Source organism: Durio zibethinus, chromosome 23 (assembly GCF_047325235.1).
Source record: "Durio zibethinus cultivar Kanyao isolate XHJ-2024 chromosome 23, ASM4732523v1, whole genome shotgun sequence".
In the NCBI taxonomy this organism is placed as follows: domain Eukaryota; kingdom Viridiplantae; phylum Streptophyta; class Magnoliopsida; order Malvales; family Malvaceae; genus Durio; species Durio zibethinus.
The window spans coordinates 4,348,702-4,369,137 of record NC_143184.1 but is presented as its reverse complement, the minus strand read 5'-3'; the positions used below and the strand labels follow the sequence as shown (position 1 = coordinate 4,369,137).

The 20,436-nt window shown below is 32.5% G+C and overlaps 2 protein-coding genes across 4 annotated transcripts; both read right to left on the bottom strand.

Moving 5' to 3' along the window:
• Positions 1–724: 724 nt before the first annotated feature.
• LOC111314149 (zinc finger protein GAI-ASSOCIATED FACTOR 1-like) lies at positions 725–3,935 on the bottom strand. The gene is made up of 3 exons (XM_089752988.1): positions 3,480–3,935; positions 2,504–2,900; positions 725–1,976 (listed from the first exon to the last, which is right to left on the bottom strand). The coding sequence occupies exons 1-3, from the start codon at positions 3,691–3,693 to the stop codon at positions 890–892; spliced, it is 1,698 nt and encodes a 565-aa protein (XP_089609114.1). The 5' UTR covers positions 3,694–3,935; the 3' UTR covers positions 725–889.
• A 4,334-nt stretch (positions 3,936–8,269) lies between these two features.
• Positions 8,270–19,918, bottom strand: LOC111314155 (uncharacterized). Of its 3 annotated transcripts, XM_022915221.2 has the most exons (6): positions 19,602–19,769; positions 19,368–19,413; positions 17,488–18,309; positions 15,480–15,558; positions 14,271–14,395; positions 8,270–10,577 (listed from the first exon to the last, which is right to left on the bottom strand). In XM_022915221.2, the coding sequence occupies exons 2-6, from the start codon at positions 19,371–19,373 to the stop codon at positions 8,877–8,879; spliced, it is 2,733 nt and encodes a 910-aa protein (XP_022770956.2). In that variant the 5' UTR covers positions 19,374–19,413; positions 19,602–19,769; the 3' UTR covers positions 8,270–8,876. The 3 variants fall into 3 exon arrangements, with proteins under 3 accessions (XP_022770956.2, XP_022770957.2, XP_022770958.2); XM_022915222.2 differs by lacking the exon at positions 19,368–19,413 and having other exon boundaries at positions 19,602–19,918; XM_022915223.2 differs by lacking the exons at positions 14,271–14,395; positions 15,480–15,558 and having other exon boundaries at positions 19,602–19,798.
• Between the last annotated feature and the right edge of the window lie 518 nt (positions 19,919–20,436).

Below are 20,436 nucleotides of genomic sequence, written 5' to 3'. Positions count from 1 at the left end.
GGTATGATGAATATGTACGATTCCTACGACTTGAAAGATGGGGTAAAAGCAGATAGTCTCTGCTGAATTTTTATTTATTTTTATCATTTTTCATATTCATGTGGAAAACATTTTCCATGGAAAGTGGCCCAAGCTGGTTCTACATTTTAGGATTACATTACTTACCAAGTGTGTCTGTATCAGCGTTTCTTTTTTCTCGGTACAAATTGGCTGTGGAAAGGAAACGGAGTTTCATATTTGTTGTTTGTTTTAAACTTTGAAGAAAAATGTCTTCGAAGAGTGAGATTAGGTTATTTCGTGATCGACACGTGGTTCTCTTACTTAATTTTGATAATTTTAAATACAATATAATGATATAATATAAAAAATTATATATTTTAAAAAATATATTTTATATTTATTTATATCGATACGAATTTTAATATAATATAATTTATATCTTATACTTATTAATATATTAATACGTCTAAACACATAACACAATTAATTACATATTTAATTTAATTTTATCATATAAATATACATGTAACATATTTAATATATTTTTTATATTTATTTTAATTTAATATAAATATATAAAAATTATTTTAATTATTAATTTTTAAATTATAACATTTAATTAACTATTTAATATTATATAAAAATTATTTTTAATATTTAATTATGATTCTCATTTACGAATCGCGAGGTCTACTCCCACTTATCGCTGGGTCATCATGAATTTAAAAAGTCAGGCCCATTGTTTGAAGATAGATAAGTTGGTGTGTACCCCATGAGCCCCATTTGGTTTCCAATGCCAGAGTGGCCATCTCAGCATTGTCACAGACAAGAGCAAGAAAATCTTCCAAGGACAACTGACAGATAAAAGTAACAAAAAAACCTGTGGCTCTCAGACATCCCAGATGGACTTTGCAATAGCGGAATTCCCATGTGAGAGCTGTTGCTGAAAAGGGTTTATCATTGGCAGTCTTTGTTGGCTTATTGCTTCCAATTCTAATCTTTGTTGCTGATGCTGCTGTTCATGCAAATTGACTGGCCTTGACACTCCAATCCCCATGAAATCAAGAGTCGTCATGTTATTTTCTCCATTGCTCGCTCCAAATATTGCTGGCCCTGGTGGGTTCCTTTCGATCGCCTGAGTTCTCCCTTGTAATAAGCTAGAACTGCCACAATCTTCATGTTCCATGTTCTTTATCAAGCCTTGGTTTCGGTCAGCTCCATTAATGAACATGTTAGTGAAAATTCCCATATCATTCATTCCTGAGCTTCCTGCCACAGTATTGAAAAGTTGGACCATTTCATTGGGGCTTTTTTGCATGAGCGGGTTAGAGAACCCTCCCTCGTTGATCCCAACCATGCTTGAATGATCGGTTTGTGATGGAAAGTGTTCGTAAGATGTGTTCTGCTGCTGCATTCCTCCAAAATATGTTGGTCTAATGGACTGGTCAGGACCTGCCATGCTACTAGGAAAGCTTTTTTGCATCATGGGAGAGTTTATACTATTACTTGCAGTTGCACCCATTTGGGCTGCTTTCTGCAACAAGGCTGTGGCTGACACGTGGGGCGACCCGTCAATTTGGCAAGCATTGTTGCTGTTTTGTAAATAATTGAAGCCAGATGGGTTATTTGAACTAAGTTGTAGGCTAGAGGAAGCTGAGGAAATGCTTCCTTGGCTGCCAAACAGAGTGCCAGAGCTGCTTGAAAACATGCCTCCACCCATGTTCATAGGCTTAAACGGCATTGGCACTAGCTCTTGGGGAAGGGATTTGAGCGAGTTTTTCGGGTCAATGTTGTTGAAGTCAGATGTTCCCAGAGATGTGTTGGCATTGCTCATTGGCATTGATGACATGAGCTCTGGCATTTGGTTTAGTAAGTTTGATCCCATGTTGATGTTGTTCATTAGTCCTTGGTTTACCTTGTTGTTTTCTTCAGCTAATGCGTCACAGAATGCTCTGTGCGTGACGAAGCTGTCTTTTCTGCACAAAGAATAAGCAGTGGGGTCAAATTAGGTTTGTTATTGGATAAAAATTTTGATAAGAAACAGTACTTTTGATCTAGAGAGAGATTTTGAAATATGATAAATAAAAATGGGGTCAAAACTAAAGTATGAAAAAGCCTATCAATTGTCGGCCAATATTTTCCAACATTTCTTTTATTTGGAGAGCTTAGAGATGATATAATTAATGCATAATCTAAAACATATATGCAAGACAGCCTGCATCCAACAAGAAATTTTATAAAATCCAGTTTTGCTGTAGAGTTATGAAATTACCATGTAAAACAATGCAAAACTTTAGAGTCATCATCAGATAATCATTGAACACCTTGCACTGAATTTTATATATATATATATATATATATATAGATTTATGTACCTTGTAAAGGATACCATATACATACATACATATATATATATATATATATATCAATTTCAGTTCTTCATGCAGAAAGCGGATGCAAATCATTAAATTTGATTAAAAATTCTAATATAAAGTATATAAACCTTGAAAAGATGGTTCCACAATCACATTTGTATTCCCTAGTACCACAGGTCTTCTGATGAGCTTTCCAATCAGATTGCACAGCATATTTCTTTGAGCACTTGTCGCATTTCCACTTCTTCTCGCCATGCTTACGGCTAAAATGCTTCTTTATTCCTGTAAGATCCCCTAGTGCACGAGCCGAGTTGTGGTGGACACAAGTTGGCTCGGGGCATATGTAGACTCGTTTCTTGACCTCACTGGTTATCCTTTGCCTAAGCTTCCAGGGAAGATTGTGACCTCTTCGGTGCAATTGAAGGTTTTGGTCCCTTTGGAACCCTTTGTTGCATATCTCACACACGAATCGATTTGTCGCCATAAGCGTTGTTGGTGATAGAGCAATAACTTCAGCATTTGGATCTAATTCGAGCAACAATTATACAACTATTTCAAAAGACTACCAATTGTTCAATGAGAGCATGAGGTAGTAGAAGATTTACCTTTAAAAAAGAATTAAGTAATTGTTTTTGTAATCTAAGCAAGAGAGTTCTGTATTCTTACTAGGACAGTTGGACCCCAAAGAGCCAATAACCAAATAGAACACAGTCAGAAAACAAAAAGAGAAGTAAAAAGTGCAATCAAGCAAACAGTTCTTGGCAATTATTGTAAACTAATAGCAATAATTGAACCTTTTATATAACAAATTAGAAATTAATCTTTTCTTCCTAAAGGCTATTTATTTCTTGGAAGATACCCCCATTAGAAATCTTGTTCTTTTGTGCTGCTTAACTGGATCAAATCTACCTTGACATGCATGCTTCTATTGAAGAATATGTAAAACTCAGAGCCATGCATCTAACTCAAATCACGGATCAAATCTAAAAACCACATCAGTTAAATATTTCATCGGAACTTACCTGATCTTATAAGATCAAATATATGTCACCTGAATTAGATAAACTTAGCATAGAAGAAAGATTCAAGGGTAAATGGATTTGCCTGGAGTTCCTGGTAAATTTCTTTTCTTCTTAACTGCTTGTTGTGGCTGTTGAGTGGTAGAACCATTGCTGTTAGAAGCACCAGAAGGTCCTGAACCAGAGCTAGTCAAGTTATTTTGCAGCTGTTGTTTCTGCTGCTTCTCTTCAAGAGGCTGGACTTCCTCTCCAGCGTTTCCTGAAGAGAAGCTTCCGTCATCACCTGAGATATTTGACATTTGAAACTGAGAGGAAAGATATAGTGATAATATACAAGCTTGTCTGTTTCCTTTTCCTTGGCTCCAAATCCTATTGTTTCTTTCTTCCTTTCTTGTTGTTGGTGCTCTAACAAAAAGTGGAGGCTTGTTTTTTGGTGAACATAAAATCAGGAATCTGCTCTCTCTAGAGGAAGACAAAAACCAGGGAATTCTCCTTCATTCCTGGTGAAAGAAGAGGGTTCTAGCTGCTAACATTGGAACCTGGTCTTCTTTGGCTTTATATAAATATATATGTACAGGGTTAAAATTTGAAAAGGACAAGCACAAGGAAATTGCCCCCCTAATATGATCATTATTAAATAAATTGCCATTCTTTTTCATTGTTATTTTTTATATATAAATTAGTTTAATTGGTTCCCCAGGATGCCTTTCCTTGAATAATACTAATATGTTACTATGACAGTAATGTTAAAATTTTTGTTACCAAAACAAAATCAAATTAAAGCTTAGAGAAATTAATTTGGATGAGAAAATTAATTAGATTTCTTATCAATCTATAGCATTATGATTTGGGAGTAAATTAAAAACCAAGAAAGTTTGGCTAGAGCAAGGCTGTAGGCTTCACATGACATATTTAAGCAGACATTAGAATTTAAGTTATAGTTTGTTGATGTAAAATCACATGATTTGTTAATAGAATGTTAAATTTTTAAATTTAATAATTAAAAATCAAATTTTGATAATTTTAAATAAAAAAAATTGAAGGTATGATATATAAGACATAAATTCAACTAGCTAAAGAAAGATATCAATTGTTGAAAAGAAATTAAGTCCATCAATTCAAGTTTAAAATTCAATTATACTTGAAAAGATTGGACAATTATTGTGTTGAGCAAATTTCTTCATCTTCACAGATTTTGAGTTCAAACTTTTTGAAAATGTGTAAATTCTATTTTATAAAACAGTAGGAATTTACATCTGAACAATGATCATCTTTAAAACTAATTTAATTTTTATATTTCTCTCCTTCTATGCATTTATCCCACTCCATGAAATTAGTTTGCAAAAACAATTTTGCAGTCTATATCACAATATATAATCAAGAAGGGATAAATTTCTTATCAAAAAATGTTTAATATGATATTTATAATAAAAAAATGTTCAATCAAATATGAAAATTTACTTTACTTTATTTTTGGATTTTTTCAATTTTTTTATATTTCATTTATTTTATTTTTATTTATTTAAATTTTAGTTTTTTTTTTTTAACTTTATAATCGAACATTTTTTTGATATAGATATCATATTAAATATTTTGTAATAATATAAAAGGCTGCCTAACAAATTAATGATTAAACCAATCAAAAAAAGGTGCAAGAAGCTTGTTATATCATTAGGATGCGTCTCCGTTATCAGTTGAAACTGTGCCGAATCCTGTTTGTCTGGTTTGATCCAAACGATCAAGGAAACCAAACAAGTCAGTGTCCAGAGTTTCAATATCTTATACATAAGTTATTAACCCCATTAAAGATGGCTGCTGCTTTGTTTTCTAGGTTACAGTATTATAATATTTAGAGTAACGACGACATCTAAACTTGTATGTAATCTTAAACAATTGCATTACCCAGAATTTCTTTTGTTTCAACCGGTAAAACTATGCCTCTGGATTTGCTTTACATCAATGTGACTTTTTATCCTAATTACTGAATTTTCTGAACAAGAAAAAGCTGTGCTTATAAAAATATTGTTTCTATTATACACTTTCTTCTTTTACTATGAATTTTTTTATATAAAACATATCACAATTTAAAAATTATATTTACAATATATCATCTGATAACACATGAAACTTTGTATAATATCACATTCTATAAGCGTTTGAATTTCCATCATTCTAACTAAATCCTTCTTGTAATTGTCTAAGAATATTATAGGGCAAAAGTATTTTATTTGATTCTCTAGGGATGCTAAAGCTATCCTTATTTATGGCCAATGGGTTTTGTGTGTGTGTGTTTTTTTTTATCTCCGACTCAAGCATGATGGAGGTGACGCTATAGTTCAATCAAAAGGGGAGAAAAAGTGATACTTTAGAAAAAACGTATTAGCCATTTGCCTAACTGACAAGACAATCCTGAACTCAGGGAAGAACAAGTGCTTGTTCATTTGTTCAATACTAATATGTTCAGTTAACAACCATTATCGAAATTTTGGATAAGACCAAAACTAAATCCCAAAATATCACCACAAATATCGTATTTTTGAGAAAAAAACAGATCATACTCTTGAACTTTCTTGATCGTATTGAAGAAATTTCATGTTAAAAACCAGATGATCACTTTCTTTAGTGGCATTTTCTTTCAGTTTTTTCCACTTGAAAGAAGAAAATTGAACCATCCATGTCAATTAGCAGGATTTAGTTTTCCAAAAATTAGTTCACATGTTTAATAAGAAACAGCAAGAAGCCCGGCTGTAGAATGAGAAACAACAAAGAGACAGAAATAAGAATATGAACCATTGGCTAAGTTCCAAAACTCAGGTCAATCATATTTCAAAACTGTACCATTTTGCAAGTATCTGCTACTTCTCCATCACGAACTACTAGTTAAGACAAACAGAATTGCTTGGTTATCATCGATGGCGGATCGATAGAATTTATGAAGCAAACATAAACACAACAGTGTGAAGACAAAAATGTTCCAACATTATACATTTTCCTGGTTATTTTATGGCAAAGATCGAATATAAAGGACGACCCTAAACACCATTCAGATGCTGCAGTGTCACAAATGCTGAATAATTTAGAACGAACCAGGTTTCTAATTGACATAAGCTAAGTAACCCCATGGAATATAAACAACAGAAAAGACGGCCATGGCCTTGCATTCTTTCCTTTTTTTAAAATATATATATTTTTATGAAAACGATGTTTGATTGAGGTTAAAAAAAAAACCAATCATGAATATTCTATTGTTTGTTGAAACTGACGTGTTTTTTACGATGAATTAGAAAGGAATAAAAAGTAATTAAGGAGAAAGATTTTTTTAAAGATTTTAGTCTTGCATCAAGTGTGAACCTTGTCTATTTTGTGTCTGTTGATGGTTAATTTTCAATATTATTGTAAATTGGTGGATTTGAAATAATTTGTTTCATTTTGACTGGTTCTACGGTAAGAACGTAGCTTTCAAATGGTCCCAATTTGAAATTTATAAACTAAAAACAAAAGAGAAAATAAATACATGAATCACTTTATTAGAAGCTCTAGATATAGTTTCAATTAAAGTTAATTAAATAAGCAAAGGAAGTTATTTGTCTGTAATTTTTTTTATTCAATAGTCTTTTTTATATTCAAAAAAATTTATGACATAAATATTACATCACGTCTAATCACTTGTTTTTCTTTTTTTTTTCATCGTGCTAAATCCCGAACAGGTTTTGCTTCAAATTCTAACCAAGTGTTAATTTCTTTTAAAAACGTGGAGATATCAACCCTGGCAATCACTGGAGCATTGATGGAGATTATTTGGAGAGAAAGAAAAATCTTTGGGAATCCAACACCTTTTTGACTTGTTGAAGATAATCTAGAAAGTGAGAAAGATGAAAATCATTATTTAGACTAATAGGAATTGGGTTTTGAATTATAACATTAATAGTGATTAACATCATCATCAGTTATCACCATCAGCCTTGTGAAGTGGGGTCTCTCAGACCTTAGTCTATGTAAGACAAATTTTCAGCAAAAATGTCCCAAGCTCTAGGGCTCGAAGTGGAAATGGGCCTAGGTATGGTCCGTCCGTGACATTGACCATGTCATCAAGAATTAAAATTTTTTTTTTGCCCTTTGGATAATTAAGATCAGGCCTGATTCGGATGTGAGAAGAATAAGGTTTTCTTCATGTTAGAGAATGAAAATTGAAAGAGACCCTCGATTCTAGAGGCAGAGCTGAGCCTACTCTTGTTTGCCTAGTAATTCAAGCAGCGGTTTCCCACCTCGAAAACATGGCTCATTTTCACCAGTAACATCAATGATCTGCAACCGTTTGATAACTCGAAAATGGGTAAAAAAAAAAAAATACTACAGGTTTAGGAGGAAAGTTCCCATTGTTTTTATATGGTTTAAGTTTCCTTTTCTTCCCTTTTTCCCAGGTAGGTAACATGCCAGCGAAAAAATTTTGGCATTTTGAGTATTGATTGAACGTTTGTTTTCTGTGTGTTTTGACTGGCTTCAATTCAAGTGCTTAGTTTTTTGCCTGCCAATTACTTTGACCTCTCTCTGAAGTTGTATCCAGAAAAAAAAACTCAGATATCCTGCAATGGCAATTTCATAGACAACTAAAAGAAAGAAACTGCAAACAACAAATCACGCAATGCGACCGACCTGTCCAACTGAAATATAGTATCAATCAAAGATTACGAGCAATTTGACTTGCATACTTGGTTAAACTTTGTTTCACTTTCAGAATAATAAGTGCTATTAATCTTGACTCTTGATTCTCCAATTTTTTTTTCCTTTTCCATTCCTCGTGTTTAATAAAAAATTATTAATTAAAAATTTGACCATATGCTTGTTAAAAAAATATAATACTAACAATAGGACAACTTTGTTAAATTGAAAATCTAATATCGAAGTAAAATTCTTTTGCTTTATACACTTTTTGAGGACAAAGTTTATAGAGAAAGAGAACTTATTTAACTGAGAAAATAACAGTCAGCTTCACCAAGATCAAAGGTTGGCATTACGATTATTCAGCAGTCAAACCCCTATAAGGAATACCGTTTGCAAGTCAGTTATCTAGAAGACAGTAAGAACCACCTGTGTCATTTGCTCCCACAATGAAAAAGGTTACTCCGGTTTAAGGAATTGTTCCCCTCCTCTTCTTTCTGAGATTATAACCCCGCATCAGTTTCGTCTGACTTATGTAAGATGAACATGTTTGATACTTCAATTTTTCACCTGACATTGGTCACGAATCTGCAGCTGGTTGGGTGAATGGAGTGTTATGTTTTCCTAGTTTGATTAAGGAAACATATGCACTCCCAATTATTGACTAAAAGAATGAAAGGCACCCAAAACACAATGCTTTGGAGGCCGTGGAGGGAGACGTGGTTTTTTCAGGACCAGCTTAGCAATTAGTCCACTCATTTCTCCACGTATCAGATTCAGATTTGAGACCGACTGGCCATTTTTTGCCACTGCAGAAACCAATCTAACTCTCCTCCATGTTGGGCTTACAAGCACCATTTCTAAAAAGGGCATTAACAACAGGCCTGCCACGAACTCTTCGTGAGTTATTCTGTGGAGCCTCTGCAACTTTTCTCTTCCTCCTGGGACTGAAGAACCCACATTCAAGAGCTTCTAAAGCTTTTGTTGTTAATGGTCGGTTCCTGGTACTCTGCCTCCGGTTGTGCATTACAGGATGCTGATTGACCTCTGCGCCTTTATCAGGAAGCTTCAATGGTTCAGGCTGCACCATTATTTCGGACTGAAAGAATGATATATGAGCACACGAATTATCAATATTTTGCACCGTCTCTGTGATGAAGGGTCCATTGGTTTCAAAATCCATTGAAACTTGACGAACATTCAAGTCTATCAATGCATGTAACTGCGTTTTTATCAGAGATTCTTCTCCATGAAGGCAGTTTTCAGTGACAATGCCTTCCTTTCCCTCATCAGCACCGCCTTTAGACAAAGAACTGGCTGGTGACAAGTTTGGGGATCCCATTGGAAAAACCATAGCTTCACAAGCATCAGGCAAGCTAGACCTACAGTGCGAATTGTCTTCATTTAACATCCTCTCAGCAGAAAAGTTTTCAACACTACAGCTTGATTCTCCATTGACACAATCAGTTAAACCCTGCTGTTTAATAACAGGAGCCAAATATTTGGAATCACTAGACTGCACCTTTCGGCTGAAATTATACTTCATAACCTTTTTCTTCTTCTCATCAAGCAGACTTGTGTTATGGCTTTCATGATTTTCCATTGATATAATGCTGGTATCAGAGGTGTGGGGAATGACGATGTTTGAATTACTATTTACACAATCTGATAAGTCCACATATTCTTCCCCATTAGCCATGGACTCTGCAGCATTTGAAGTACTATTTTCTTCTGCATCATCTTCTGAGTCATCAGATGTATCCTCCTCAGAATCGCTGGAAATACCAGAGGGGGTGGATAAGCTCGTAGCTTCAAGTGGTAAGCTTCTCAGTTCTCTAACCTTGGATCGTTGAGCCCCTCGGACCAAACTAGTATCTACAACTGTAAACTTCATTAAATCTCGACTGCAACCAGAATTTCGTGGCTTGAGGTATCGGTTACGTTTATTTGTCATAAAATCAGGATCTTGTTTTGTTACTGGGTCCCACTTATTTTCTTTGTTCTCTCTGCTGCCTGGCACTTCAATTTCAAGCTCAAGAAGCCCTGGTTCTGAAGCAACTTTATTAAGAACGTCACTAACAGAATCAAAATAGTGGTTACCTTTCACCAGCTTCCTTCTTGAAAACTTCTTAACACCAGGTACAAGAAACACCAGAGAATTCTTTGAACCAGAAAAAACCTGATCCTTTGGCTGTTCAGAGTGCCAGCCTCTGGCTAAAAGGCGAGGCCAAACAGCTTCCCAGAAAAGATCACTGGATCTAGCTTTGCTCAACCTAAAATCTCCTGTTAAAAACTTGATAATATCTGCAGATGCAAGAGTAGAACATGCTTTTCCAACTGGTATTTCAGGACGAAAAGAAACTACATGATTGGCTTTTACTGGTTCCATGGCATTGCTAGTTAGGTCTTGCTTTCCTTTGCCAATACCTATAGCTTCTATGAGCATACCAATGCCAACTGTATTCTTTATGGTGAATACGTATTCCTCAAAGGAAACTTTTCCCTCACCAAATGTTTTAGAAACCTGCAATAATCAGAATTCATAAAAACACCATGATGAAATATTTTTGTCTCTGAAAAATATAGACCCAATATGGCTGAAAAATTAGGTGCAATAGTTCAGCAGTAAACTGAAATTTTCAACAGTACGTAAAAACCAGGAGTTCAATCGAAATCAATAGATGTTCTTAAAAGGTAGCTAAGAATAACTGCAATATTCTTAGAGATACACTGCAAAATGTCTAAGCTTTTAGACAGGGGTTGAAGAAAGAAATCTTTTATTTGTAGTTGAAATGCAACCGCATTTTCAAACCATTTTATATGTAGTTGAAAAATAGACCAAATAAAAGGGGTTGAAAATGCCTAAGTGGAAAAAGCATATTAAGCATTCTCCTTACTCTTGTCCATTCAAAAAATCAGACGAAGACCTATAGATACACTGCAAAAAACTCTGGATATTCATGTGAATTTTAGAGATGCATTTCCTAAGAACAACAGAAGTTTCCATGCATTATTCTAATCCTTTATGACCATATATTCTCCTATATTTCCAAAACTGAGCCAAGTGACTTACGGCGAATAGTGCATAACCCCCAGAAGAAGAGATTAAGCTCAATATATCCATACAGAAAGCCAGACACTCTATCTACCATGCTTCAAAAATGTTGAAAGCAGTCCAAGCAGAAGCCAAAGGTCACAATGCTTGTTAGAGACTGACAATGAAACACCAACAACCATTTTTATTGATCAACCTAGATCACATAAGTAAATTCTTACATGCATGCCTAAATGAACTGAGAAGACCAAGATAGCAACAAAAGTAAAGGACGAGCTTAAATTACCAGCTCCTTATTCTAAAGAAAACTTTAGGAGACTAATGAGCCACACGGCAATTCAATTGGCACAACAAAGCTCTTGGTAAAAGGAAGAAGTTTATTTTCCTTAAGGAAAAACAACAATGTTAAAGGCAAAATATGCCTTTATAAATCCAAAAAAACTAAAAACTAATTTACATTTACTTTATGTAGAAAAACTTAAGAAATAAAACTTTGTGAAAAACTAAGAGTAAAATTAAATGTATATTGAAAAACTATTCATCAGAGAATTATACAAGCACCTTAGGTTTATACACAACTAACTGGTAAGTAAACTAAAAAACTAAATATTCCTAAAACTGATCTTATAATTGAGAGATTGTCTATCATAATTTTCCATCCTTAATTCTAGAGATATAAATGCTTTAATTCTAGAGATAAAAATATAAATATACAGATTATAAAATTACACCTAGCTGTAAATAAGGTTTTGTTTGTTTCGCTGACTTTCAAAAAATGATTTCTAGAAAATGTTTATATTTTTTGAATTGAGAGAGATTTTTTATTATTTGGATGAATTAATAAAAAATATTTTCAGTTGTTTGGTTGTTTTTTGAAAAATCTATTTTTTTAAATAATATTAATATGACTATTAAAATATTAAAAATTATTTATTATTAAAATTATTAATCTTAAAAAATAATTATATTTTAATAATAATATTTAATATTAAAATATTTTGTTAATATAAAAAATACTTAAAATAAAACTATTTATTATTCTTTATATTATTTATTAATATATTAATATATTATTTATTAATAATATTTATTAATATATTATATTAATAGTATATTATTTATTAATATATTATAATATAATATTATTTATTTATTAATATAATATTATTTATAAATAAAATTATGCTCAAAAGTATTGATAAGTAGTTCTACTCATAGATAGTTCTTTTCCAGAAAATGTCTTCCTCTTTTTAAATTAGTAAGATAATTTTCAGAAAAATGACTTTTTTTTTCATTGACCAATAAGTCATTTTTCGTTAACTAGCTAATTTTCTGTCAAACAAACATCTGAAAATACGCAAATCATTTTTCGAAAGTAATTTACTGTGAAACAAACAAAGCCTAAGTGTTTTCCCACACCCTCGTCAAGCTGGTAAATAGGGGTTTTCCATTCCCAGCTTGTAAATAATTTCTTAAAATGTTACACTACTGAGACAATTAGTCAACCAAATTGCAAGTTGACTCTTAGTTGATACATACGGTGTACAAATCAACCCACTATCTAGTTTCTCCTTTATAAAATGCTATCTACTTCAATATATTTGATTCTGTCATGTTGCACAGGATTGTGTGCAATACTTATTGCAGACTTGTTATCATAGTAGAGTCTCATTGGTCCATCCCACTTGATTTTCAAGTCTTCTAGGATAATTTTGAACCATAGTAGTTCACAAATTCCTTAAGCCATTACTTTAAACTCTGCTTCAACACTTGATCTTACCATCACATTTTGTTTTTTACTTTTTCAATTTACAAGATTATCACCTAGGAAAGTGTAGTAGCTTGAGGTGAATCTTCTATCAATTACTAAACCTGCATAATCCATATCTGTATATGCTACCAGTCCCGAATTTCTTTCGAATAAGATACCTCTTTTAGGATTAGCCTTCAAATAGTGTAGTACATGATAAACAACTTGTAGGTGCACGTCTTTAGGACTATAAATAAATTGACTTATCACACTCACAACATATGCTATGTTAAGTCTAGTATATAAGAGATAAATGAGTCTTTCAACTAATCTTTGGTACATCTTTCTATCTACAGTAGCATCTTCATTAGTTTTTCTAAGTTTATAATTAGTTTCTATAGGATTACTTGCAAGTTTACATACAAGCTTCCCAATTTCCTTCAAAAGATTCATCACATATTTCTGTTGTGAGATAAAAATATCATGTCATGAGTGAGCTATTTAAATTCTTAGAAAGTACTTCAATCGCGCTAGCTCTTTTATCTCAAATTCTCTGGCCAAATATTGTTTATAGATTTTCTCTCTTTTTCATTATCTTCGGTTATAATTATATCATTAACATATATTAATAGAACTATGACTTTCACTGAATCTGAGTGCTTGATAAACAATGTGTGACCCTCTTAACTCTGCTTATATCGCATTGCTAGCATCACTTTGACAAATATCTCGAACTAGGCCCTAAGAGATTGTTTGAGGCCATATAAAACCTTTTTCAGCTTACATACTTTGTTTGTTTTTAGATGACTTTCAAATCCCAGTGGAACCTTTATTATATTTCTTATTTCAAATCACCATGTAAAAAAGCATTCTTTACATCAAATTGTTGAAGCTGCTAATTATAATTTGCAGCCAATAATAACAAAATCCTAACTGTATTCATCTTGACAACTGGAGCAAAAGTTTTCTGATAATCCACTCCATAAGTTTGAGTGTAGCCCTTAGCCACCAACCTGGTCCTATATCTTTCAACAGTACCATCTGCTTTGTATTTTACAGTGAAAACCTATTTACACCCAACTTGATTTTTTTCCTATAAGTGACTCTACCGGTTTTCATGGCTTATTTTTCTCTAAGCCCTATATTTCTATTTTTATGGTTTGCCTCCAATTCTCATTAGATAATATTTCGGATAATGTAGTTGAAATAGAAATAGTGCTCAAGCTCATAAGAAAAAATTTGTGAGATAGTGAGAATTTTTCAAATGACAAAAAATTAGAGATTGGGTATAGTGGATGTTTAGTACATTCTTTGGTTCCTTTCCTAATGGCAATAAGCAGATCAGAATCACTAGTTATAGTTTTAGAATATTCATGCTCATTTTGAAAAACAGAGTCAAAGACTGTACTTACCTCATTTTCAGAGTTAGGATTAGATTCTTGGACTTGCATTGGTTCAAGATTTGGAACTTTCCTTCTTGAGTACACTTGTAATTCCTTCGTAGAATCAAGAATAATATTATCCCTTGTCACATCTTCTGTGTTAGGAATAGGTTCAAACTCAAATTTAGTATTTAACTTGAACTTAAAAGAGACAAGTTTAAACTTAAAAAATTAATAGCTGAAAATGTTGAAGAGGAGGAGAAGTTAAGCAAAAAGAAGTCTTTATCCTTATCTTTCATGCATGAAGCCTCCCTCAGAAGATAAGGTTGAGTAAAAAATGATTTATTTTCTTAAAAAGTGACATCTGCAAATATAGCACTTATACCCCTTCTAAGTTGATGAATACCCCACAAAATGCATTTAATTGCTCTAAGATCCAACTTCTCCTATTATGACTGTGAACATGAACAAATTATGTACAATCAAATATTCTATGTGTGAAGTTGTTTGTGGTATTAAAGTTGAGATAAAATTGTAAGAGTAGATCTATAGGAGTTTTAAATCCCAAATATCTTGAAGGTAACCTATTTATAATATATGTGACAGTGAGAACAGCTTCCTCTAATAAGATTTGGGTACATTTACTTGAAAAAGTAAAGTTCCGGTTGTGGTTAGTAAATGCTTATTTTTCCTTTCTGTCATTCATTCTACTGTGGAGTATTAAAACAATATAACCAATCAATAATCCCCTCATTTTGGAAAGAGGTAGATAAATTTTGGTTGAAATAATCTCTTGCATTATAAAACCTAAATATCTTAATTTTCACTCCAAACTGATTTTTAATCATGTTTTGGAAGTTTAAAAACACACTATTCACATCTAATTTAGATTTAAGTAAAAATATCTAAGACCCTGGTACAATCATTTATGAAAAAAATAAATCACCTTGCATCAGAAATATTAGGAATTATAGAGGGACCCCATATGTCAATACGAATTAAATAAAAAAAATTAGAACTCCTTTTATTGCTAACTGGAAAAGACATACGTCTATGCTTTGCAAGTTCACAAACATCACAATGAAAATTTTTGGCATTTAATCCTTTGAACAAAAAATGAAATATGTTTTTCAAAGTTTCAAAAAAGATGTCCAAGACGAAAATGATGAAGCCAAATTTTGTCTTTATTGGGAGATTTTTAAGAAAGAAATGACAAAGGTAAATTATTCTTGATATTACTTGTATTGTTTGATGTCTCAAGATAATATAGTCTATCATTGTCCTTAGCAAGCCCAATCCTCTTTCCTGAACTCTGGTCCTGAAATTCACAATAGAAGGGATAAAAAATCACTTTGCAGTTCATATCTCCAGTAAGTTTTTGTATAAATATCACACTAGTAGACAATCCAGGAATATGAAAAACATATTTAAGAACAAACGAGGGATTAATTTGAATATATCCTAATCCTGTCATTGTAGTAAGTGAACCATTTGCAACAACAATTTTCTTATTACTTGGATACAAGGTACATGTACTAAACTTCTGTGAGGAATGTGTCATACGATTTATGGCTCCTGAGTCGATGACCCAAGAATTTATAATAGGCTTAATAGAAACATTTAATCCATGAGAACTAAAAGCTTTACCTGAATTAGAAACCTTACCCAAAGCACATAACCGGTATGCTTTTAAAGGCTTTTTAGTTTCTCAATCTCTTCTTTGTCCAACCCTCTTTGTTCTCAAGATTTTTATAGTATTTCGATGGTTTTATTAGTTGTTACTTCCTCAAATCAGGTAGTAGTAACAGATTTTGCTATCTCTGGCATAGTTATCTTTCTCAAGGCTAAAACGAATCTTAATAGTAAAAATTTTCTTCCCAAGAAGAGCTTAAAGCTCTGATACCATTTGTGAAAATCTACACCCAACCTGCGAGATACTATCTACTTTGACACGAAGATCTTACGATTTTATCCCACAAAAGTTGTGTGACAAGTTTAGGTTTAGATCTATCCATATATATCATAGTAGAAAGTCTGATTATCCCGATGTGGGATTAGGCATCACAAACTCCCCCTGTTAAAACTTGATGTCTTTGTCAAACCCAGCATAAAACACATAGATCCATCGAATCACACTAGATGTTGGGATTCTAGAGGTAGCTCTCACAATGTAGCACTTAACTCGTAGGATTCTAAAGGTGGCTCTCACGGTGTTGCACTTAGCTCACGTTCGATTGGTAACCTGGCTCTGATATCATATGGAAAAGCTAAGAAATAAAACTATGTGAAAAACTAAAAGTAAAACTAAATGTATGTTGAAAGACTATTCATCAAAGAATTATACAAGTGCTTTAGATTTATATAAAACTAACTAGTGAGTAAACTAGAAAACTAAATCTTTTTAAAATTGATCCTACAATTGAGAGATTGTCTATCATAATTTTCTATCCCTAATTTTAAGGATACAAATACTTTAATTCTAGAGACACAAATATAAATATACAAATTAAAATATTATAACCAACTATAAATATGTGTTTTCCCATATTTTATCATTCCATTAATACATAAATATTTCTGAATGTGTTAGTCAACAACCAAAATCATGCTCTTCCATTATCAAAAAAAAATCTCGCTCCTCCATTTTAGCCTCTAAAGACGGCCCTATAGTTAGTTGCCCCTTTTAAAAGACAGATCTTCAAAGAGAAACACTGCTTTGTTTCGATGAACCAACAGAATACTCAAGCATGGCCCCAGTTAAACCTACATTCTTTGCTAATTTGCTTCAATTTCCCCGTCTCAAACCATATATAGCATCTGTGTTATTTTTGGTTTACGATATTACACACCACAAAATCATCACTAATTCCCATGCTCAAAGTATGTTGCTCTCCAAAGTGGCCTGAAAAGTTACACAGTCAACACTGTATGTGTCTATGCAGTGTGGATGATGCACATTTGCATAAATACCACTTGAAAATAAAAATCAGAAATTATGTGCACATTTCAGAAGTTAACAAACCATGCTAACTAACAAAAAATAACGTCTCCATCAACATAATAATGTAGTGTTCCTAGATCAAGTTTCAAGGGAGTAGGAGAGATATAAAATGATTAGGAAGGGAGTATGTGTAACTTGACAGCACTCAGTGATATAAAAGGACTAATTAACAAAATAAATATGTCTAATTATTTAGAAAGATCAAATGAGTGGGTGTTGTGCATTAAAAAAAGGTCAGAAAAATACCTCAAGCAACATATCTTGACATTCTTTTGAAAGATGAGAAAATAATCGTGATAATAATTCCTGTTGCCTCCATCCTCTGAACAGCTTTTCTCCATGAATGCAACGTCTGCTTCTTAACTTTCGGCATTCTGACCATCTGCGATATCCGTCAGACCTGTAAAATTTTCCATAATAGAAAGACAATATCTCTCCCATCTCTTTACTCTCAACAAAATTTTTCACAAGGATAAGATTTTTTCCGAAGATGTATAGCCCAAGAAGAAAACTGTCAAGTTCAATATCCTTCCATACTTCACTCGAAAATCCTGGAAGAGGACAAGGACATCTATCCACCAGATTCAGCTTAGAATTTGGCTCCTGTGGAAAGAGTAAATCAACATCCAGCTTAGTTCCGGTTGTAGCTTGAAGCTTTGCATACCCTCTCGTGTCTTTCCCATCACCCAACACAGAATATAGACTTCCAACTTTATATTCTGCACATCCATGGCTTGACGTAATGTGGCTCTCTTCACTGTTTTCAAATTCAAATGCACCATTTATACTTTCTTCAGTCTTTGTCCAGAAAAGAGGGATAGGCAATCCCATTGGAAAAAGGTTTGGCACATTAATTATGACTTTTGAGTCAATTGGTTCCATTACAACCTGTAAACTACGACATTCTCCAACTAGAGGTGCAATTTCTGCTTGGTATTGATCTCCAACACGAGGAATCACATATGGATCTCCAAAAATTTCATCCAAAAAGGAACATGAAGCAAGTAATTGTTCAGCAGATTCATCTTCAATGCCCTCCATGCCATTATCCAAAAGAGTAGTGTCTATCTGCCCAAGAATTGAGCAAAAAAAAAAAAAAATTAAATGGACATAAGACTGCATAAAACCAGCCCTGGAGCCCTAATTTACTTCATCAGGTCCTGAATGCAAACATAGCAAGCTCCTTATATGGATGGAAAAACTATTATTATGCATGGGAATTTCAATATTTCTAGATAGAAGTACTTGCAGCATCAATTTTCTACTCTTAGACCTGCATGGAACTGCTAAAGTCAATATATGCCAAATATAATTTCTCCAAATTATTTATTTTAATTCAAGATAAAGACGGAACTTGAAAAAACAGAGGAATCCTTTTATGTATGAACATCAGTAATTTCCAGCAATCAATGCGGGAAAAAATCCTAACGTTTTTACATATGCTTGGGACTTAGGTAGGACCTCGAGAATTCATAACAGTGTTGAAAAACTTTATGAATGCAATGAAACAAGACAAACATTCATCAAAAGGGAAAAAAAAAAGGAAAAAAACTTGTGCAGGCTAAGTTCATCAGAAAAAGATCATAATAATCGAATGCAAAAACAACCAATAGCTAAGCAAGAATTAAACCAAGCGTGGTGAATATAATTTCAAACATAATTCTCGAGGGAAAAAATAAGGGCCCTCAATTTAAGCATGAAGCTTATGACTACAATTAAAACAGATAACAACATTTATATTTTTAATAATCTAAATTACCAACAGCAAGAACCAAAAGCAGGTGGATACTGATATTCAAATGCCAAGGTACATGTTCACATGCCGATTGAACAGATAAAAAACAACATAAAACCAATCTAAACGATCCCAAAAACACATAGCTGTCAATACAGAATACTAAACGATCTCATTCAAACATATAGTATACAGAATAATGAAATCAATCAAGAAAACTTGTGCATTATTCAGTGAAAATTAATATGCAACTCCATTAGATTTTGATTAAACATACAAAACAACTACAGAAAAAAGTAAGAAAAAACATATTAACTAATAAACGGTTGATAAGAAATGTCTATAAAAATGTAAAAGAACAATTTTTTTTTCATAAAAACATATGGCTAACCTTCATAGAAGAACTTGAACGTTAAAACCCACGTGCCAAAACCAACCTGGACAAATGGGTTTTCATTGTTATACATCTGTAAACCTCGATCGTCAACTCTTTTTTTTTTTTCTCTCTTCACTCTTTTCTTGTAGCCATAAATAAAAGCAGAGCAAAAAAAAAGTACAAAAACAAAAAAAAAATGAAAAGAAAAGAAAAGAAGAAACAAGACATAGTAAAGAAGATTTTTGTTACCTTGTAAGATAGAGCTTAGCTTTCATGAATACGAAAAAGTTGAATTCTTGAGGGCTTAGGAGAAAGAGAAAGAGAGAGAATAACAATACGACAAAGAAAGCAAAGAAATTCTCTTTAGTTTTGCTGTGAAGAAAAAAAAAAGGAGAGCGAGAGAGAGAGAGGATTAACGCTTGTGTTCGGTTTGATCTATGAGAGTTGAAACCACACGCGTTCGTAGATGGGTTTCGATTCGATGCATGGGTCAAATGACCAAAAAGGACAAGTTTATGTTCCCTTTATGTTGTTTTTTGACACTCCTATTTTCGAAATTTTAGGGCAGTGTTTTTGGGTTCTTTTTCAAATAAAAACACAATTTTGTTTTGCTCTCAGGAAAAGTTTTGCAGTGAGAAACAGTGACAACAGAAGGAAAAATATAAACGGATTGAACAAATTAATAAAGTTAATTAGGCTTTTTTTCAATAGTAAAAAAGAGGGGTTATTAAGGGGAAATACAAATTTTATATATAAATAAAATAAATCACTTGCTATATCTCGAATTAAAATTAATAAATTAAAAAATTTTATAATATAGATCAAATGTATAAATTTTAAACAAATTTTAATGCATTTTGATATATTTAGTATATAAATATTTTTAATAAAAATATATTAACAAAATTTTTGTTATTAAATAAATATCAATTAAATTTGAATTATAAATAATATTTTTATATTTTATTAATATTCATATTAAACTTTATCAATATATTAATTTAAATTTTTTATTTATTTATTTTTAATAAAAAAACTTCATAAACTTTAATTATATAATTTCATATAAACTTTGTCATGCGTT